The sequence below is a fragment of the Bombina bombina genome, chromosome 5 (assembly GCF_027579735.1).
Source record: "Bombina bombina isolate aBomBom1 chromosome 5, aBomBom1.pri, whole genome shotgun sequence".
In the NCBI taxonomy this organism is placed as follows: Eukaryota; Metazoa; Chordata; class Amphibia; order Anura; family Bombinatoridae; genus Bombina; species Bombina bombina.
This window is the reverse complement of record NC_069503.1, coordinates 551311728-551335192: the sequence shown is the minus strand read 5'-3', so window position 1 is coordinate 551335192 and position 23465 is coordinate 551311728. Positions and strand designations below refer to the sequence as shown.

At 41.5% G+C, this 23465-nt stretch overlaps 1 protein-coding gene across 1 annotated transcript in view; it reads left to right on the top strand.

The window, feature by feature from the left end:
* Positions 1–23465, top strand: part of GLB1 (galactosidase beta 1) — an 821644-nt gene that overhangs the window by 288466 nt on the left and 509713 nt on the right. The window contains exons 5-6 of the mRNA XM_053714505.1: positions 81–175; positions 19754–19934. Of these exons, the coding sequence (XP_053570480.1) occupies positions 81–175; positions 19754–19934 (276 nt within the window). The remainder of the gene's footprint in view (positions 1–80; positions 176–19753; positions 19935–23465) is intronic.

Genomic DNA, 23465 nt, shown 5'->3' with positions numbered 1-23465 from the left:
ATGCAAGTTAACTTTTAACTTACCTGATACTACACCAGTCACTATCTGACATTTGACATTAATTTTGTTTTTAATTTTAGATTATGTCCAGGCTGTGGATAATTGGATGAGTGTGCTCTTACCCAAGATTAAACCTTTGGTTTATCAAAATGGAGGTCCAATTATTTCTGTACAGGTAAAAAATGGTTTGATTTCTTATTAAATATCATCTACAATCTCTCTTTCTCTCTTTTTTTTAATTATAAATTAGTAATGGTTAATGCTGATGGGGTACAATAAGATGTCATCTTACCATGAGAGAAGAGACTTGTCATTTATTAAAAGGTGGGTACAGATCCACATCATAAAAAGAGCTTTCTGTGGATGACTGTTTCACTGTTTAGTTTTAGTTACATAATTAAAAAAATATTGTGAAATTGCAAAACAATGGGAAGCAAATCTGTAACAAGATCTTTTATCATATTGCACGAAAACCTATAACTAAACAATTGTAGTAGAGTAGAGAAAAAATTGTAACGTTTAAAAATGTTTTATCTGGGCATTACTGCTGGGAATGATTAGTTGAAAATACAGGATGAGTAGACCATAGGTCTTACCCATTGTGAGTCCCAACATATTTAGTTTTTTATTAGATGATGCTTGTTTGAATCCAATTACACTAATCTAAATCTTTTGAAACATTGTTCAAGGAAAATATCTACTAAATACTTTTGAAAACAAATCTGCTGTTTTTTAATTACTGTCATTATTGATACCAGCAGATTTAGCAAAATGTGGACTGTCAGGGAGATTCCATATTAACTGCTGTCCTTGAGTACATGGTTCCAGCTCGCCTAATTCTTCTTGTTTCAAATTGCTTTAAAGGAGGTTGCACCATTAATCTTTTGGGATAATCTTTGCTTTTTGGAGGGAATATGAGGTTCTTCATCAGTGTCACTTGAGATAATGTCCTCTTTGTATTAGGTTTGATACCAGATCCAGATTTCTCTGTATCTGACTCTGATTCATTAATAATTGCATATGCCTCCTCAACATTAAATATTTATTTATTTCATAAAATGGTGAGAGTCCACGATCCATCACATGTGGGATTAAACTCCAGTCCACTAGGAGAAGGCAAAAACACCCAACATACCAGAGGTTTTAATACTTCCCACTTTTCCAGAATTATTTATTAAATTTTTTGCCTCCATCAAGGAGTGAGATTTATTCTTAACTGCTAATCTACACGTAATTAAGAAGGGTTCGCCCATTGTGGAGATTCCACCAGCCTCCCATGTGAAATGTTGGCATTGTCTGACAATCCCCTGGTCTGCAATGTGCTGCTCTTTGTCAAATCCTTATCAGATCCTTGATACTGTGCTTGTTTGGATGGACCTATCTTAAATTTATGTTTTAAGCAGTGTGCGCAAAAATGTTGGCCTGTGCAATTTTTGTCCAAGTGGCTAAACTGTGTGCACGCATTATGTGGCATTTTTGTTAAAGGGATAGTAAACATCTTGTAATTAGTAACATAGTAACATAGTAGATATGGTTTAAAAAAGACTGAAGTCCATCGAGTTCAACCTATACAAATCTAAAATACTTACAAAAGCTCCAGTTAAGCTTAAATAACCCCACTAAAAGATGACTCATTTAATACTAGCAATCGTATCCATGAATTTTGTTTATATACAGAGATGTATCCAGACTATTTTTAAATGTATCTAGGGTATTGGCATTCGCTACCTCCTTTGGTAATGAGTTCCACAATTTTATTGCTCTTACAGTGAAAAAACGTTTCCGTTGCAGGAGATTAAATCTCCTTTCCTCCAACCTTAAATTGTGACCTCTTGTCAGAAACAATTTTCTAGGAATAAACAGAGCTTCTGCCATCTCTGAATATGGGCCTTGAATATATTTATATAAAGTAATCATGTCACCCCTCAAGCGCCTTTTTTCTAAAGAAAACAAACTCAGTTTGGCTAGCCTCTCCTCATAGGTTAATTTCTCCAATCCCCTTATTCGCTTTGTGGCCCTTCTCTGAACTTTTTCCAGTTCTGCAATATCTTTTTTTGCGATCGGTCCACAGAACTGCACTCCATACTCAAGATGAGGTCTTACCAGGGCTTTATATAGTGACAGAATTATGCTTTCCTCCCTTGAATCAATGCCTCTTTTAATACATGCTAGTATCTTATTAGCCTTTGAAGCCGCTGCCCTGCATTGTGCACCCATCTTTAGCTTGTTATCTATTACTACTCCCAAATCCCTTTCCTCCTCTGTTTGTCTTGTCTTGTCCCATTAAAAAAATACGTTGCAATACTTCCAAAATGTAGAACCTTGCATTTTTCTGTATTAAATCTCATTTTCCATTTACCTGCCCATACTTCTAATTTTTGCAGATCCCTTTGTAATGAAAGTTCATCCTGTTCTGACCTAATGACCTTACTTAACTGCAAAAATAGAGATCTCACTATTTAATCCTTACTCCAAGTCATTTATAAAAATATTAAAAAGAACGGGGCCCAGTACTAATCCCTGGGGGACTCCACTGATTACCTTTGAGTATGATCCATTCACTACTACTCGTTGCTCCCTATCTTTTATCCAGTTATTTATCCATGAGCTAACATTTTCAGCTATTCCCAGTCCCTTAATTTTGTGCATTAATCTCTCATGTGGCACTGTATCAAATGCCTTTGCAAAATCTAAGTATATCACATCAACTGATTCCCCTTTATCTATATTTCTCTTGTAAGGTGTATCCAGTCCACGGGTTCATCCATTACTTGTGGGATATTCTCCTTCCCAACAGGAAGTTGCAAGAGGACACCCACAGCAGAGCTGTCTATATAGCTCCTCCCCTAACTGCCACTCACAGTCATTCTCTTGCAACTCTCGACAAGAAAGGAAGTAACAAGAGATATGTGGTGACTTAGTGTAGTTTTACCTTCAATCAAGAGTTTGTTATTTTCAAACGGTACCGGCGTTGTACTGTTTCTCTCTCAGGCAGAAATTAGAAGAAGAATTCTGCCTGGAGGTTTGATGATCTTAGCGGTTTGTAACTAAGGTCCATTGCTGTTCTCACACATAACTGAAGAGTATGGGACAACTTCAGTTGGGGGAACGGTCTGCAGATTACCTGCTTTGAGGTATGTTCAGTATTTTTATTTCTAGAGAGATGAAATGTGTTCTAGAAAATGCTGACAGAGCCTTGTGTATTTGAGGTAAGCCTGATGCAGTGATTTAACAGCGACTGGGATCATGCTTACAAACAGGGTAATACTCATGTTAATACTCATATTACTTAGTGACAAAACGTTTACATGTCTTCATAAATAGGACGTTTTTTCTCTGAGGAAGATAACTCTTTATTTGGGGCCTAGTTTCCACATTACTAATCAGATACTCCTAGGTGTACTTTCTTAAGGCCCCTCTGGCATCCAGTACATGGTGGGAGGGGCCTATTTTAGCACTCTAAATGCGCAGTTTTAATTCAGACTGAGACATCCAGCTTCCCTAAAGGAGTCCTCTGGCACCTGAGGACCATTACAAGGGGTTTATTTCTGCACAAAATCGTATTTGAGGGCAGGTAGGAGCCTCAGCAGAGCTGTGGCAGGGTGCTAAAATGTCTTTTAACGTTTTTTTTAACGTTTTTTAATCCGGTTTGGGGTCTAAGGGGTTAATCATCCATTTGCAAGTGGGTGCAATGTTGCTTTAGTCCCTTACACACACTGTAAAAATTTCAAAGACTTTGCTATATTTTTTCACTGTTTTGCAGTTTAAGTGTTATTTTTTTTCTCTTAAAGGCACAGTAACATTTTTGTTTAATTGCTGTTTCACCTTTATTAAAGTGTTTTCCAAGCTTGCTTGTCTCTTTACTAGTCTGTTAAACATGTCTGACATAGAGGAAACTCCTTGTTCAATATGTTTAGAAGCCATGGTGGAACCCCCCTCTTAGAATGTGTACCAAATGTACTGAAATTTCTATAAACTATAAAGACCATATTATGGCGCTTAAAGATTTATCTCCAGGGGTTTCTCTGACTGATAAAAGGGAGATTATGCCATCTAGCTCTCCCCATGTGTCAGAACCTATAACTCCCGCTCAAGTGATGCCAAGTACATCTAGCGCGTCTAATTCTTTTACCTTACAGGACATGGCGGCAGTTATGAATGCTACCCTCTGAGTTTTTTTCCAAACTGCCAGGGTTACAAGGAAAGCGAGACAGCTCTGGGACTAGAACTAATACAGAGCTTTCTGACGCTTTAATGCCTGTGTCCGATATACCCTCACAATACTCAGAAGCCGAGGCAGGTGAGCTTCTATCTGCTTGAACACCTCCGCTTATTGCTTAGGGAGGTTTTAGCGACTCTGGATGACTGTGACCCCATTGCGGTTCCAGAGAAATTGTGTAAAATGGACAAATACTTTGCAGTGCCTGTTTACACTGATGTTTTTCCAGTCCCTAAGAGGTTTTCGGAAATTATTACTAAGGAATGGGATAGACCAGGTGTGCCGTTCTCTCCCCCTCCTGCTTTCAAAAAGATGTTTCCCATAGATGCCGCCATACGGGACTCGTGGCAGACGGTCCCTAAGGTGGAGGGAGCAGTCTCTACCCTAGCTAAGCGTACAACTATCCCCGTCGAGGACAGTTGTGCTTTCCTAGATCCTATGGATAAAAAATTGGAGGGTCTCCTTAAGAAAATTTTTATACATCAAGGTTTTATTCTCCAGCCTCTTGCATGCATAGCCCCAGTTACTGCTGCAGCGGCTTTTTGGTTCGAGTCTCTTGAGGAGGCTCTGCAGGTGGAGACCCCGTTAGATCTAGACAGGATTAAAGCTCTTAAGTTAGCTAATTCCTTTATTTATGACGCCGTTTTTCAGTTAACCAAGCTAACGGCTAAGAATTCAGGTTTTGCCATTTTGGCGCGTAGGGCGCTATGGCTTAAGTCCTGGTCAGCAGACGTTACTTCAAAGTCTAAGCTTCTTAACATCCCCTTCAAGGGACAGATCCTATTCAGGCCTGGTCTGAAGGAGATCATTTCTGATATCACTGGAGGAAAAGGTCACGCCCTTCCTCAGGATAGGTCCAATAAGTTAAGGACCAAACAGAATAATTTTTGTTCCTTTCGAAACTTCAAGAGTGGCGCAGCTTCAGTTTCCTCTAATGCAAAGCAAGAGGGAAATTCCGCCCAGTCCAGACCAGTCTGGAGACCTAACCAGACTTGGAACAAGGGGAAGCAGGCCAAAAAACCTGCAGCTGCCTCTAAGACAGCATGAAGGAGTAGCCCCCGATCCGGGACCGGAGCTAGTAGGGGGCAGACTTTCTCTCTTCGCCCATGCTTGGGCAAGAGACATCCAGGATCCCTGGGCGTTAGAGATTGTTTCCCAGGGATATCTTCTGGAATTCAAAGGTTCATCTCCAAAGGGGAGATTTCATCTCTCACAACTATCTGTAAATCAGATAAAAAGAGAGGCATTCTTACGTTGCGTTCGAGACCTACTGGTTATGGGAGTGATCCACCCAGTTCCAAGAGAGGAACAGGGGCTGGGTTTCTATTCAAACCTGTTTATAGTTCCCAAAAAAGAGGGAACTTTTAGACCTATCTTGGATCTCAAGATCCTAAACAAATTTCTCAGGGTCCCATCCTTCAAGATGGAGACAATCCGAACCATCCTCCCTATGATCCAGGAGTGTCAATATATGACTACCTTGGACTTAAAGGATGCTTATCTCCACATTCCGATTCACAGAGATCATCATCAGTTCCTCTGGTTCGCCTTCTTAGACAGGCATTACCAGTTTGTGGCTCTTCCCTTCGGGTTAGCCACGGCACCAAGAATCTTTACGAAGGTTCTAGGGTCCCTTCTGGCAGTTCTAAGGCCGCGGGGCATAGCGGTAGCCCCTTACCTAGACGACATTCTGATTCAGGCGTCGACTCTTCAAGTCGCCAAGTCCCATACGGACATTGTTCTGGCCTTTCTGAGGTCTCACGGGTGGAAAGTGAACAAAGAAAAGAGTTCTCTCTCTCCTCTCACAAGAGTTTCCTTCCTAGGAACTCTGATAGATTCAGTAGAAATGAAAATATTTCTGACAGAAGTCAGGATATCAAAGCTTCTAACTTCTTGCCGTGCTCTTCATTCCACTTCTCGGCCATCAGTGGCTCAGTGTATGGAAATGATCGGCCTAATGGTAGTGGCAATGGACATAGTTCAGTTTGCCCGCCTACATCTCAGACCACTGCAACTTTGCATGCTCAACCAGTGGAATGGGGACTACACAGATTTGTCTCCTTTGTTACATCTGGATCAAGAGACCAGGGATTCTCTTCTCTGGTGGTTATCTCGGGTCCATCTGTCCAGGGGTGTAACATTATACCCCTTTAAGGGGCGGTTTCCTCAGGTGCATATAAATCACACTGGATATATCACACCAATGCTTGGTATTGATGTATCCAGCCTGGATTAACTTCCTGTGAGCTAATCCCTTTTGCACCTGTGAAGCTAGTTTCTCTCCTGTGGATTCTGGGGAAATTTGCCTGCTTCTCTCTCTCCCCCTGGATCCGGAGCCTGCTACTCTCTCCTGCTCTGTAGTGGACTTTCAGTTCCAGCTGACTACCGGGTGACGTCACTCCCACGAGCCACATCCACTGTGTCTCTCACACGCTGCTCTCAAACCTCTGCTGCAGCGTCTCTGCCTTGTGCTCTCTCTCCCACAAGCCTCATCAGCTGTGTCTCACACACCCTGCTTCCAGCAGCTGCTGCAGCGTCTCTGCTTAGTGCTCTCTCTCCCAAGCAAAGGATTGTGCCTCTCTGACTGTGAGCTTTTTCTTCAATATTCCTCTGCTTGTTACTTAAATCTCGGTAAGCTGAGTATTTATTTTTTCCAGTTCATATTTTCTAAGCTTTAGCTGCTTATTTTGTTTATTCATTGCAATGAAGGTATTTGTTATTTTTAAAGTCATGTCTGACTAAATTTGAACTACCATATGTTGCCAGGGGTAAATAGTTCTACATATTTTCATGACAACTGACTAGTATATTAAAATCATAATAAAATATATGTATAACCCTAAGCCATGAGTTATTACATATATTTAAAAATGAAACACTCACTCAAGTTTTTATTTGGTAACCATACTTTTAATATATTGGAAAATCTATTCATGAATTATGCTCACAATAGACTTGTTGAAAGCAGTGTTACTAATGAACTTTCACACACCTGTTACAAGGGGAATGAGTTTCCGCAGGCCAGAGTGGACTATAGTGACAACAGATGCCAGCCTTCTGGGCTGGGGCGCAGTCTGGAACTACCTGAAGGCTCAGGGTTCGTGGACTCAGGAGGAAGCCCTTCTTCCGATAAACATTCTGGAACTAAGAGCGGTATTCAACTCTCTTCAGGCTTGGCCTGAACTAGCTGCGGCCCGGTTCATCAGATTTCATTCAGACAATATCATGACTGTAGCCTATATCAACCATCAGGGGGGAACAAGAAGTCCCCTGGCAATGATGGAGGTTTCCAAGATAATTCTATGGGCAGAGGTTCACTCTTGCCATCTCTCAGCTATCCATATCCCAGGAGTAGAGAACTGGGAGGCGGATTTTCTAAGTCGGCAGACTTTTCATCCGGGAGAGTGGGAGCTCCATCCGGAGGTATTTGCCCAGCTGATTCAACTATGGGGCAAACCAGAACTGGATCTGATGGTGTCTCGTCAGAACGCCAAGCTTCCTTGTTACGGGTCCAGGTCAAGGGATCCCCAGGCAGCGCTGATAGATGCTCTAGCAGTGCCCTGGTCCTTCAGCCTGGCTTATGTGTTTCCACCGTTTCCTCTCCTTCCTCGTCTGATTGCCAAGATCAAGCAGGAGAGAGCTTCGGTGATTTTGATAGCGCCTGCGCGGCCACGCAGGACTTGGTATGCGGATCTGGTGGACGTGTCATTCTCTCCACCATTGACTCTGCCGCTGAGGCAGGACCTTCTACTCCAAGGTCCATTCAAACATCCAAATCTAATTTCTCTGCGTCTGACTGCTTGGAGATTAAACGCTTGATTTTATCAAAACGGGGTTTCTCCGAGTTGGTCATTGATACCTTAATTCAGGCTCGAAAGCCTGTCACCAGGAAAATCTATCATAAGATATGGTGTAAATATCTTAATTGGTGTAAATCCAAGGGTTACTCGTGGAGTAAGGTCAGGATTCCTAGGATACTATCTTTTCTCCAAGAAGGATTGGAAAAGGGATTATCGGCTAGTTCCTTAAAGGGACAGATTTCTGCTCTGTCTATTCTTTTGCACAAGCGCCTGGCTGATGTTCCAGACGTTCAGGCGTTTTGTCAGGCTTTGGTTAGAATCAGGCCTGTGTTTAAACCTGTTGCTCCGCCATGGAGTTTAAATTTAGTTCTTAAAGTTCTTCAAGGGGTTCCGTTTGAACCCTTGCATTCCATAGATATCAAGCTTTTATCTTGGAAAGTTCTGTTTTTAGTAGCTATCTCTTCGGCTCAAAGAGTTTCAGAATTATCTGCCTTGCAGTGTGATTCCCCTTATCTGATCTTCCATGCAGATAAGGTAGTTTTGCGTACCAAACCTGGTTTTCTGCCTAAGGTAGTATCTAATAGTAATATCAATCAGGAAATTGTTGTTCCGTCACTGTGTCCTAATCCTTCTTCAAAGAAGGAACGTCTGTTGCACAATCTTGACGTGGTTCGTGCTTTAAAGTTTTATTTGCAAGCTACTAAGGATTTTCGTCAAACATCTGCATTGTTTGTTGTCTACTCTGGAAAGAGGAGAGACCAAAAGGCTTCGGCAACTTCTCTTTCTTTTTGGCTAAGAAGCATAATTCGTTTAGCCTATGAGACTGCTGGCCAGCAGCCTCCTGAAAGAATTACAGCTCATTCTACTAGAGGGGTAGCTTCCACATGGCTTTTATACATGAGGCCTCTGTTGAACAGATTTGTAAGGCGGCGACTTGGTCTTCGCTTCATACGTTTTCTAAATACTACAAATTTGATACTTTTGCTTCCTCGGAGGCTATTTTTGGGAGAAAGGTCTTACAGGCAGTGGTGCTTTCTGTTTAAGTACCTGCCTTGTCCCTCCCTTCATCCGTGTCCTAAAGCTTTGGTATTGGTATCCCACAAATAATGGATGAACCCGTGGACTGGATACACCTTACAAGAGAAAACAAAATTTATGCTTACCTGATAAATTTCTTTCTCTTGTGGTGTATCCAGTCCACGGCCCGCCTTGTCACTTTAACGCAGGTGTTTTTATTTTTTAAACTACAGTCACCACTGCACCCTATAGGTTCTCCTTTTTCTTGCTTGTCTTCGGTCGAATGACTGGGGGTGGCAGTTAGGGGAGGAGCTATATAGACAGCTCTGCTGTGGGTGTCCTCTTGCAACTTCCTGTTGGGAAGGAGAATATCCCACAATTAATGGATGAACCCGTGGACTGGATACACCACAAGAGAAAGAAATTTATCAGGTAAGCATAAATTTTGTTTTTTACTTACTTCCTAGTAGAATCTAATTAGATTAGTTTGATCACCATCAGTTCCTGCGATTTGCATTTCAGGACAAACATTTTTAGTTTGTGGCCCTGCCCTTCGGGTTGGCCACGGCTCCCAGGATCTTCACAAAGGTTCTAGGGTCTCTTCTAGCGGTCCTCAGGCCACGAGGCATAGCAGTGGCGCCCTATCTGGACGATATCCTGATTCAGGCGTCAACATTTCATATGTCCAAATCTCACACGGGCATTGTGTTGTCATTTCTGAGAACTTAAGGTTGGAAAGTGAATGTAGAAAAGAGTTCACTAGTTCCACAGACCAGGGTTCCATTCCTGGGAACTCTGATAGACTCAGAAAACATGAAGATTCTGAATACTTGCAGGGCTCTGCAGTCCATTCAGCGACCATCAGTGGCTCAGTGTATGGAAGTCATCGGACTAATGATAGCGGCAATGGATATCATCCTGTTTGCTCGCTTTCATCTAAGACCACTACAACTGTTCATGCTCAGTCAGTGGAATGGAGATTATGCGAATTTATCTCCTCAGATAAATCTGGATCAATAGACCATAGACTCTCTTCGGTGGTGGTTGTCGCAGGACAATCTGTCCCAAGGGCTGTGCTTCCGCAGGCCATCTTGGGTAATAGTAACGACGGACACCAGTCTTCTGGGCTGGAGTGCAGTCTGGAATTCCCTGAATTCCTCAATTTCCAATCAATATTCTGGAACTGAGAGTGATATTCAACGCGCTGCTGGCGTGGCCTCAGTTGGCTTCGGCCAAATTCATAAGATTCCAGTCGGACAATATCACAATTGTGGCATATATCAATCATCAAGGGGGAACAAGGAGTTCTCTAGCGATGATAGAAGTATCAAAGATAGTCCGATGGGCGGAGGCTCACTCTTGCCATCTGTCTGCGATCTATTTCCCACGAGTAGAGAACTAGGAAGTAGATTTTCTAAGTTGTCAGACTTTTCATCCGGGGGAGTGAGAACTCCATCCGGAGGTGTTTGCAGCCTTGACTTGTCAATGGGGCGCACTGCAATTGGATCTGATGGCATCTCAACAGAATGCCAAACTTCCACGTTACGGGTCCAGGTCAAGGGATCCCCAGGCGGTACTGATAGATGTAATAGCAGTACCTTGGTCGTTCAACCTGGCTTATGTGTTTCCACCTTTTCCTCTCCTTCCTCGGGTGATTGCCAGAATCAAACAGGAGAGGGCTTCTGTAATTCTAATAGCGCCTGCGTGGCCACGCAGGACTGGGTATGCAGATCTAGTGGACATGTTGTCTCTGCCACCGTGGAGACTGCCATTGAGAAAGGACCTTCACATTCAAGGTCCGTTCCAACATCCAAATCTAACTTCTCTGCAGCTGACTGCTTGGAGATTGAACGGTTGATTTTATCTAAGCGGGGTTTCTCTGAGCCGGTCATTGATACCCTGATTCAGGCTCGCAAGCCGGTCACTAGAAAAATTTACCATAAGATATGGCGTAAATATCTTTATTGGTGTGAATCCAAGGGTTACTCATGGAGTAAGATCAGGATTCCTAGGATTTTGTCTTTTCTCCAAGAAGGATTGGAGAAGGGTTTATCAGCTAGTTCCTTGAAGGGACAAATTTCTGCTTTGTCAATTTTGCTTCACAAGCGTCTGGCTGATGTCCCAGATGTTCAGGCATTTTGTCAGGCTTTAATCAGAATCAAGCCTGTGTTCAAACCAATTGCTCCTCCATGGAGCTTGAATCTAGTTCTTAATGTTCTTCAAAGGGTTCCGTTTGAACCCATGCATTCCATAGATATTAAGCTGTTATCTTGGAAAGTTTTGTTTTTAGTCGCTATCTCTTTTGCTCGAAGAGTTTCTGAGCTTTCTGCATTACAATGTGATTCCCCTTATCTTATATCCATTCTGATAATGTGGTTTTGCGGACTAAACCTGGATTTCTTCCTAAGGTTGTTTCAAATAAGAATATTAATCAGAAAAGTTTTGTTCCTTCTCTTTGTCCTAATCCTTCTTCTAAGAAGGAGCGTCTGTTAAATAACTTAGACGTGGTTCGTGCTTTGAAGTTTTACTTACAAGCAACCAAGGATTTCTATCAAACATCCTCTCTGTTTGTGGTTTATTCTGGAAAGCGAGGTCAAAAAGCTACAGCTACATCTCTTTCCTTTTGGCTGAAAAGCATCATACGTTTGGCATATGAGACTGCTGGACAGCAGCCTCCTGAGAAGATTACGGCTCATTCCACTAGAGCTGTGGCTTCCACATGGGCTTTTATAAACGATGCTTCTGTTGAACAGATTTGTAAGGCTGCGACTTGGTCCTCCCTTCATACTTTTTCCAAATTTTCCAAATTTGATACTTTTGCTGAGGCTATTTTTGGGAGAAAGGTGCTTCAAGCAGTGGTGCCTTCCGTTTAGGATCCTGTCTTGTTCCCTCCCTTTCATCCGTGTCCTAAAGCTTTGGTATTGGTATCCCACAAGTAAAGGATGAAACCGTGGACTCGGTATATCTTGTAAAAGAAATGGAAATTTATGCTTACCTGATAAATTGATTTCTTTTACGATATACCGAGTCCACGGCCCACCCTGTAATTCTGAGACAGGATTTATTTTTATATAAACTTCAGTCACCTCTGTACCTTAATGGTTCTTTCCCTTTCTCTTCCTATACCTTCGGTCGAATGACTGGGGGGAGGAGTTAGGGGAGGAGCTATATAGCAGCTCTGCTTTGGTGCTCTTTGCCACTTCCTGTTGGCAGGAGGAATATATCCCACAAGTAAAGGATGAAACCATGGACTCGGTATATCGTAAAAGAAATCAATTTATCAGGTAAGCATAAATTTCCTTTTTTATTGCCATTTCCACACAGGTCATATTATATGTTTTAACATTATTAGTGTAGGACAAGATTTATGGTGAACTATAAGAATATTTATTTCTTTTTTGGCTTCTTGGACGAGGGAGTTGAGGTGACTAGTGGATTTCCTTGTTCTCCTGGTTTGAGAAGATTCTGGTGTTTCTGCTGGTGTGCTGGCAACAGATGATAGGCTGGAGGCAGTGTCCTGCTGGTGTGTAAAGTGCTCAACCAACACACCCAAGAGTTGATTTTGTTCTCTCCATCTATTGTCCATTTGCATCTGTATATCAGACAGAATTCGCATCATATGTGACTGGTTATGAACACTTGCACTTAACGATGCTGCCATGTCCCTTTGCAGCTCTATGCTACGTTGTTGTATCCTCTCTTGGCTCCAGATGAACCTTTCATGGTTCCTGAAGAACCTCTCTTGACCTCTTTGTATGCTCTTTGTGCTTGTTATGAGCTCCCTCTGGAGTGCAATGTATTCCTCACCCAGGGGAGAATACAATGCATTCACAGGCTCTTGAGCAGCAGGGCTTCTAGGTGCTTGTGGGGCAGGGTCACCTGCATCTGCTGGTGCTTGAGGTGCAGGGTCAGCTACATCTGCTGGTGCTTGAGGTGCAGGGTCAGCTACATCTGATGCTTCATGTCGGCAGGGTCAGCTACAACTGCTGGTTCATGTGGGGCAGGTGCAGCTACAACAGCTGGTTCATGTGGGGCATGGGCAGCTACATCTGATGGTGCTTGAGGTGCAGCTGTAGATTCTGCTATATTTCCATCTGCAGATGGTGGAGCTCATCCAATTGATGAGGATGGTGGAGCTCGTCCAATTGATGAGGATAGTGGAGCTCGTACAATTGATGAGGATGGTGGAGCTCTCATGGTTGGTTGATAGTCTCACTGATGACCAGTGTGTGACCACTCAGCCTTTCCAATTGGCACTTCCTGGGACATTGTCTGTGGGTAAAATCCCTGACTATCATGAGATTGTGTTGTGTGTGGGGTAAATACATGGACCCTTTGTGGCTGTCTTGGCTCCCCCTCAAAGCCAAAGGGAGGATATTCCTCTGGCCAGGAATCTTGCCAGGGGTCATATGGCAATGGTGATGGCATCACTCCCGGGTCCTCAACTGAAGCCATCCAACCATGCTCATGCCTGGGAGCATACTGTTCTTGCGGTTGCCTGAAGACTGGTGGCGGTGGTGGTATGGATGTTTGTATCCTCGTGACAAGAGGTTCTGTGAAAGAGTCAAAGGATTAGAGGGATTAGTACAGTCAGATATATGTCCACGTGGGCATACAATATACATTGATACATGCTAGGGCCTATACTGATTCTCATGTCAAACTCTATAACATGTGTCCTGTGTTATTCTGAGACATGCTAGTATTGCACTATTCCATCTCATATCATGAATTGCATTGTGTTAAGTAGCAGTAAGGTCAAATATAATTGTAGATGTTTCTGTTAGTAGGCCAAATACCATGCTCCTCGTGTGCATGAATGTGTGATATTAAAGGATGTTATATCTCAAATACATATAATACTGGTGTGTGGGATGTTACTCACCAGCATGATGTGCTGTGGTTGCAGCCCCTGAGTCATGAGCCCCTGGAAGTCCATGGACTGCTATGATACTCAGGGACCTGCGTATCATCTCCTGCCAGGTGTTATACTCTATCCAGGGATGGACCACCGCCTGTTCCCTTCTGGTGCATAGCTTCCTGCCCCATCTTTTCTTTGACCTGCCTCTTGCAGTCATTCCACCGCTTTTTCAGGCCCTCAACAATCCTCCTCTGCGGGGCCACACTGTTGACGGCATTCTCTACTGCTAACCATGCCGTTTTTCTCGTTTTGGCAATGCCTTTGCCCTTCTCCTGCCATGATGGCCTGGACAAGGGCATCATTTTCATCAAATGAGAAGTTGGGACATCTCAGCCTCTCATCCTCCATGGCCACTTGGCTTCCTCCCTGTGAAGTCCTTGGTGTGGGTTCCTCCCTATCCTCTCCCTCACCCCCCCCCCCCCCCTTCTGTCCCCATGTGCACCCTCTGTCCCTCTCCTAGATGTGCCTCCTCTCTGGGGCTCTCGGGCGTCTCCCCTCCCATCATCCCTTCCAGCTCTCCCTCTCCTCACTCCACTTACTCCCTGATGGGGGGCCCACTGCTCCTCCTGTCCTCTCCTATACTACTCTCCCTGCCACTCCTCTCCCGTCCTCCCTACCTCTCCCTGCCATCCTCACACTAAATCACACTACACACACTCACACTCACACTCACTCCCAGTTCAATCACATACAACCACAACCTATCGCACTGTAAAAATCAAATAAAATTTGTGAGGTGTAAGAAAAAAAAAGTGTGGTGTATTTGTATATGTATGTATGCAAAATATGTGTGCAATATGTAAAAATATGTGTAAGTGTACAAGCTTAATCAAACAACAATGCAACCTAACTAACTCCTCTGTTTGCGTCTCTCTTTCTACTCTGACTAATCCTCCACTCCAGTGTAGTGTGTTGTAGCTCAACGAACAATCCTAACACAAAATGGCGGCTGCGCATGGGTTTATATATGAATTTGAATAGCGTAATTACGTGTCACATTTTTATTTGAAATCTGTTCATTTTACAAGTGTTAGCCTAATTTGCATAATACTACTTTTTATTGACACTTTCCGTGGACAAAATACTGGCGTAAGTTACTTGCAACGACTAAAATGTGTATTTGCGCACATTTCAGAAGATCGCCAGTTTGTCCTACTTACGCCAGTTTAGCATGTAACAGCGCCGTATATGTAATACCCTGATGTGCGCTGCATATGTAATCGCGCCCCTAGTGGCCAGGAGTTGAATCTCTAGGAGTAATGGCTTGTGGAATCTCACCACCATGAAATAAATTAATTTATCAATATTTATTTATCATTTTTAAGCATACATATTGTTTTTATGTATATATCATGACATGTGAGAACTCTACAAATTTGTGTTGGTTAAAATAAATATTTTTATTAAACATTTTAATAAATAAGGTTGCAAACAATGGTGTGTTAAATACATTTTATGCCCCCCAAATGTATACACCATTGGAAAGGTTAAACTATTACCTTTCCAACTATGTGTCTTGGGATTTTGTACAAGTTGAAGGGACAGTCAACACCAAAATTGTTATTGTTTAAAAAGATAGATGACCAACATTGTTATAAAGTATATTAATATAACAATTTAAACCTCTAAATTTCTGCCTGTTTCTAAGCCACTACAGACAGCCTCTTATCTCATGCTTTTTTTAGTCGCTTTTCTCAACAAGAGACTGCTAGTTCATGTGATGATATTGGCTAAAATGCAAGTCAATAGTATATGAGTTGGCAAACTTAAATTATCAGTACTAGACTGATAGAAGTGTACACCTTCAAAGCATTCCTTAGAGGCTTATTTAAAGAGCACGGTTACTATGGCAAAGATCGAAATTATTAAAATATAACCATTATTTCAACAGTTAAAAATAAAAACAGCAATACACATTAAAAACACAAGCAAACTAAGCTGGGTAATAGTTTTCAAAAATATACTGAATAATTGTATTCTGAATGGCTTGTAATACTGTAACTCAGACAGACCTAGGATGTAGATATTAATCCATGGTCAACCAATAAGTTGATGCAAACAAGGTTAACTGAGGTATAGGCCTGTTATTATAAAATAATGTAGCAATAAACTGTGCAGTGTCAATTCAATATAATTGTGAACAAAGGGATCATTTAAAGTAACACCCTTAACAGTATTGTTTGTGCAGCATTGGAGTCAAAGGATTAAGTGTCACATAAAAGTGAAGCTCAGTTTACTATATAACTGCAGACATAGTTCACTATTGTATATCCTAATATATTGCTGCACAATGATGGATATGTTTCCAAAATGACCCCCTAGAAATCTGGTAGATAATTACTTGTAACACCATTCACAGCAGTTATATAGTAATGATATAATACACAGGTTGAAAGATAATTATATTTTGTGTAAATCAAGCTCAGTTCCTTTCATAACCATCCTATGTATACAATTGTGACAGAACATCATTATCAGGTGCACAGGTGTAAGATTAAAAAATTAATTAATAAGTAATGAAACATAGAAACATAGATATTGACGGCAGATAAGAGCCATAGGCCCAGCAAGTCTGCCCGACCTTACCTAACAGTATAAACTTATCTAGTTCGTAGGATAGCCCTATGCTTGTCCCATGCATTTTTAAAGTCCCCCACAGTGTTTGTTGCTACTACCTCTTGAGGAAGTTTATTCCATAAATCAATCACTCTTTCGGTAAAGAAGTGCTTCCTCAAATTACTCCTGAATCTACTACCCTTTAGCTTTAGCTCATGACCCCTTGTTCTTGAATTTTCCATTTTATGTATAGAAACGCGCAAATTTGCGCAGCGTGTCCAATGCTATTAAATTTATTTACACTTAGTGCCACACAATTGCCAGCATAGCCTTGCTAATTAAAAAGTCAATTACACGGACCCTTTGACCTCCCCACTTTGCCCTGACATGTTTTGCCGTTACCGGCTTTATCAAAGGGTGTGGACTCCACTTGAGCGGGTATTTATTTGAATTGAAACTCTGCATCTTACTTTCATGATGTGTGACGTTACAAACCAATCACACTGTCTCCTTTTCAGAGCCAATCACATACTTCATTACCCAGCTATCATGTTCCACTCAAACTAAATTCCTTTCTATAGGTTATCTGCGGTTACTATGTTGCAGATGCCTGTCATACAATATTATTAAATTGTGAGGTATTATAAATGTGTCAGATTCGTATATAATCATCTACATTCGTATTTATGATATACTTCATTATGGGGTATTTGTACGCATTATTACCATGCTGAAGTGTGCATATCTACTTAAGATATTGTAGTTTGATTAATTGATTATATTGCTCAAAATATAATATTATGTGATAGTGTTATACAGGGAGTGCAGAATTATTAGGCAAATGAGTATTTTGACCACATCATCCTCTTTATGCATGTTGTCTTACTCCAAGCTGTATAGGCTCGAAAGCCTACTACCAATTAAGCATATTAGGTGATGTGCATCTCTGTAATGAGAAGGGGTGTGGTCTAATGACATCAAAACCCTATATCAGGTGTGCATAATTATTAGGCAACTTCCTTTCCTTTGGCAAAATGGGTCAAAAGAAGGACTTGACAGGCTCAGAAAAGTCAAAAATAGTGAGATATCTTGCAGAGGGATGCAGCACTCTTAAAATTGCAAAGCTTCTGAAGCGTGATCATCGAACAATCAAGCGTTTCATTCAAAATAGTCAACAGGGTCGCAAGAAGCGTGTGGAAAAACCAAGGCGCAAAATAACTGCCCATGAACTGAGAAAAGTCAAGCGTGCAGCTGCCAAGATGCCACTTGCCACCAGTTTGGCCATATTTCAGAGCTGCAACATCACTGGAGTGCCCAAAAGCACAAGGTGTGCAATACTCAGAGACATAGCCAAGGTAAGAAAGGCTGAAAGACGACCACCACTGAACAAGACACACAAGCTGAAACGTCAAGACTGGGCCAAGAAATATCTCAAGACTGATTTTTCTAAGGTTTTTTGGACTGATGAAATGAGAGTGAGTCTTGATGGGCCAGATGGATAGGCCCGTGGCTGGATTGGTAAAGGGCAGAGAGCTCCAGTCCGACTCAGACACCAGCAAGGTGGAGGTGGAGTACTGGTTTGGGCTGGTATCATCAAAGATGAGCTTGTGGGGCCTTTTCGGGTTGAGGATGGAGTCAAGCTCAACTCCCAGTCCTACTGCCAGTTTCTGGAAGACACCTTCTTCAAGCAGTGGTACAGGAAGAAGTCTGCATCCTTCAAGAAAAACATGATTTTCATGCAGGACAATGCTCCATCACACGCGTCCAAGTACTCCACAGCGTGGCTGGCAAGAAAGGGTATAAAAGAAGAAAATCTAATGACATGGCCTCCTTGTTCACCTGATCTGAACCCCATTGAGAACCTGTAGTCCATCATCAAATGTGAGATTTACAAGGAGGGAAAACAGTACACCTCTTTGAACAGTGTCTGGGAGGCTGTGGTTGCTGCTGCACGCAATGTTGATGGTGAACAGATCAAAACACTGACAGAATCCATGGATGGCAGGCTTTTGAGTGTCCTTGCAAAGATAGGTGGCTATATTGGTCACTGATTTGTTTTTGTTTTGTTTTTGAATGTCAGAAATGTATATTTGTGAATGTTGAGATGTTATATTGGTTTCACTGGTAAAAATAAATAATTGAAATGGGTATATATTTGTTTTTTGTTAAGTTGCCTAATAATTATGCACAGTAATAGTCACCTGCACACACAGATATCCCCCTAAAATAGCTATAACTAAAAACAAACTAAAAACTACTTCCAAAACTATTCAGCTTTGATATTAATGAGTTTTTTGGGTTCATTGAGAACATGGTTGTTGTTCAATAATAAAATTAATCCTCAAAAATACAACTTGCCTAATAATTCTGCACTCCCTGTAGTGCTGATGACCGCATGTATTGAGACTCTTAGTGACGTGACCTAACTCCACTGGGAGTAAATATATAAATATAATAATAATTATAAAACTACATTGTTAAAATAAAACAATAGTATATGAGGTTGAAAAAAAACAGAAGCCATGAGATCAGGGGGCTGTTGAGGCTTAGATACAGGGTAATCACAGAGGTAAAAAGTATATTAATAGAATCGTGTTGGCTAGGCAAAACTGGGGAATGGGTAATAAAGGCATTACCTATCTTTTTAAACAATAACAATTTTGGAGTTGACTGTCCCTTTTAAGGGAGCTAAAAGTCTAGGGAGGTTTATAAGCACCGCCTTACCCAGCACCCTACTTCTGGTACTTTCTTCCGAGTTTCCAGGTCTAAGTGATATTAGCATGCCCAAATGTGGCAACGTTACTTACATCTCCAGGAATTGCCCAACTGAGGCCTAGCCTGAAGACAAGCTGCGTAAGACTGCAGGGGCTGTACTGTAATCAGCTCCAAAAGTCCCTCCCCCCAGGAAAATGCCACGTGGTTGTCATCTTTACTAATAGCATTGTGTGGAGTAAGACCATGTGTCATCACTCGCAATTAACAGGTTAAAATATACAATGTCTTGTAAATAAATATTTAGAGCAGAACAAGACATGAGAGGTTATTAAGATCGATCTGTAGTTACTAGTTACAACCATCTGCCCAGTTTCTTATTTGGCTACCATATACATTTCATTCATCAACAAAGTTGACAATTTTTACCTAATTCTATACAAGCCATGTATGTGAATAATCTTAACTACATCGATCTTGCATAGTTTCAATTAATGCTTTAAGAATCTTGGTTTTTTTTCTCCACAGGTTGAAAATGAATATGGAAGCTATTTCGCTTGTGACTACAATTATCTTCGGCATCTTTTAAAAAGATTTCGCCAACATCTAGGAGATGAAGTAGTTTTATTTACAACTGATGGTTCCGGACTCCCTTATGTGAAGTGTGGTTCAGTCCAGGGTCTTTACACAACCATTGATTTTGGACCAGGTATAGTGAATTTTGTATCATATCCATACATGTATTAGTTGTTGTTTCTAAAGTTTTATCATCATCATCATCAACGTTTATGGAAACCTGTTTCTACCCACATGTGAGGAAATAGTAATAAAGAGTTAAAAAAATGTATTTCATAAGATGGTGAGAGTCCACAAGCCATCACATGTAGGATTAAAGTCCAGTCCTACAGGAGGCAAAACACCCCACACAACAGAGCTTTAATCCCTCATGGTTTCCCATGATTCCTTAGTCATTTATTTTTTTCTCCAACAAAAAGGATAGACAAACATTAAGTGCTGATCTACACATTGATTGAAAGGGGTTCTCAAACTAATGTGAAGCACAATATTTCCTGAGAATAGGACAAAGTGGTGTAATGGAGTACATTGGCAGCGAGAGTTTGTCACTTGCCTGCTGGGACTGTTTTTTCAGCCTCCTTCTGTTCGGCTCATTGGAGTACTCGATCCGTAGATCCTGTGTTTGTGCATACTACACAAGATGGGCTGTTCTACTGGAGGCAGGCCCCCTGCTTTGTAAGCAAATACAAATAGTTCAAATGATACAGCACATACAAAGTACCGGTGCACGGTAGGACAAGGCCTGCTCCCCAATGACTGCCTGCTCCCCAATCTATAAAGTACTTCAACAAAGTGTCCACAGCACCAATGTTCCAATTCTCTTTATTTAAAGCATAAAAACAGAAAAAAACAGCGACGTTTCGGGGGTGATCCCCTTAATCATGCTTAGGTTAAACAGACTGATAAGCTGACATGTTAAACAATACTCTATATTCTATGTTACAGTATCAAAAATATTTTTTAGAAAAAGTTAAAAATACATTTACATTATCTGCTATCAATGAAACATATACAAATTCTACGCTCACGTATTGCTTACATAAACACTGACAGATCATAATCTCTATGTAACCCTTTCGGAACTAGTGTTCCTAATTTATTTATCCACCAACCTCTCTCTGTTTTAATAGCCTTTCCCTATCCATACCATTGCTTGGTGGTCTTACATGTTCTATTATTTGCCACCTCAGCTAATTTGATGATCATATTCTATGAAATGATTGGAAAGAGGGGCATCTCGATTACTGCACCTAATTTCCATCTTAATATGGGAAGAGTCCACATCTGCATTCCTTGTGGGAAATAATGAACCTGGCCACCAGGAGGAGGCAAAGACACCCCAGCCAAAGGCTTAAATACCTCCCCCCTCTTCCTCATAACCCCAGTCATTCTTTGCCTTTCGTCACAGGAGGTTGGCAGAGAAGTGTTAGAAGATTTCGGAGTAGTCTCTAATGGAGGGTAGTACTCTTCGAGATGGGACTGGAGTTTTAAGTAGTCCTGTCAGCCTCTCAGTGAGAAAATGGATGAAAGTTAGAGTCTGGAGATGCAGGGAGTGTCTTTCTGCGAAACCATCTTGACTCATATTAACAGCTTCATAGGCAATCAGCGTTGACAAGTTTCGCTGCCTGCTTTCTTCACTCAAGTCCATGTCAGAAGCGATGCTACTATCTGTCACACTTGAAGGGCCGTGTTTCTGTTCCACAGCGTAGATTCTGGTAAGTTTGTTTCATTTTTTATAGGCAATCAGCTTTGACGAGTTTCGCTGCCTGCTTTCTTCACTCAAGTCCATGTCAGAAGCGATGCTACTATCTGTCACACTTGAAGGGCCGTGTTTCTGTTTCACAGCGTAGATTCTGGTAAGTTTGTTTCATTTTTTATAGGCAATCAGCTTTGACGAGTTTCGCTGCCTGCTTTCTTCACTCAAGTCCATGTCAGAAGCGATGCTACTATCTGTCACACTTGAAAGGCCGTGTTCCTGTTCCACGGCGTAGATTCTGGTAAGATTGTTTCATTTTTTTATACATGTATGACAACGCAAGAAGACAGGGTCACAGCGTGACTCATTTTATCTGTATAGAGTCAAGGGTTAATATCTCCTTAGGGGGATTATTGAACAGGGGGGAATAATATTATATGTTTGATTTTATGCTGCTTTTATGTGTGAGATGTTATGGGCTCATAGGCTGTTATGGAATAGACAGGTTTCACTTTCACTTTGAGAGCCATGCAGCTTACAAGCTTGGCGCACTTTCTCATAGCAGGGACGGTCCTGCATTGTGCATCCCTTTTTCCTGACAGGGTGTCTATCAGAGAGGAGTCTTAAATCTCTTTACTGTCTGGGTCATAGGAGGTGGTGAGTGCCCCAGCCATTGGGGTATAAGGGTGCCGTTTTTTTAATCAAATAAGATGTTTTCATTCTCTAGTTCTCCGGATATTGCACCAGCGATGGAGGATTGTTACTTTAGAGGGCACTTCCTCTATTCCAAATGAGTTTTCTCTTACATTGGTGTATCCAGTCCATGGATTCATCCTTACTTGTGGGATATTCTCAAACCCTACAGGAAGTGGCAAAGAGAGCACACAGCAGAGCTGTCCATATAGCTCCCCTCAGGCTTTCTCTTTGCCGCTCTAACAAGTAGCATCTCCACGGGAGTGTAAAGGGAATGTGGTGTTAGTTTGTAGTTTTTTATTTCTTCAATCAAAAGTTTGTTATTTTAAAATAGTGCCGGTTTGTACTATTTACTCTGAGGCAGAAAATGATGAAGATTCTGCTGAGAGGAAAATGATTTTAGCAAATGATTTTAGCACCTTGTAACTAAAATCCATTGCTGTTCCCACGCAGGACTGTTGAGTACAGGAAAACTTCAGTTGGGGGGAACAGTTTGCAGGCTTAACTGCTTTAAGTCATTTTTTCTAATCAAGACTTAGTAATGATAGAAGACTGACAGAATCCCCATGTGGGAAAGGTAAACCATATTCTGAGACTTAGTATAGAAGGAAGGCTTATTTGTAAGGGCTCAAAACACTGGTGGAGACTGTTAAGGGGCAATCGATTATGTTTTAAGATAATCTGACATTATACAAGTTTTATATTGCAATTAAAACACTTTTTGGGGTTTTATTCCGCATGGCATATATTTAGACACCTATTTTGGCTTGGGAAGGCCCCACAAACTCCTGAGGGAAGATGGAGGGGGCCTGAATTTCGCGCCTCAGTTGCGCAGTTGATTTTACAAACAGCTTCATGCAGATACATGTGAAGGGTCCAAAGATTACTTGAGGACTTCAGAGAGGTTTATTTTCGATCAAAACTAATCCCCAAGGAAGGTAGGACACAGCAAAGGCTGTGGCATGGTTAATTTGCTCCGGTTTGGGCAGTAGGGGGTTAATTGACTTGAAATTTACTGTGCAATCATTTCAGAGCATTAGGATCATATGGTGAAAATTTCATAAAGATTGGATGATTTTTGGAGGTTTAGTAAAAAAGTATGCACTTTTTATTATTTAAAGGCACAGTACTGTTTTTTCAAAAATTGTATTTTACTGTATTTGAGTGCTGTCTAAGTCTGTTTAACATGTCTGAGCCTACAGATAGACCTTGTTTTATGTGTTTAAAAGCCATGGCGGTCCCCCCTTTTACATTTGTGTTTAAAGTGTGCTAACA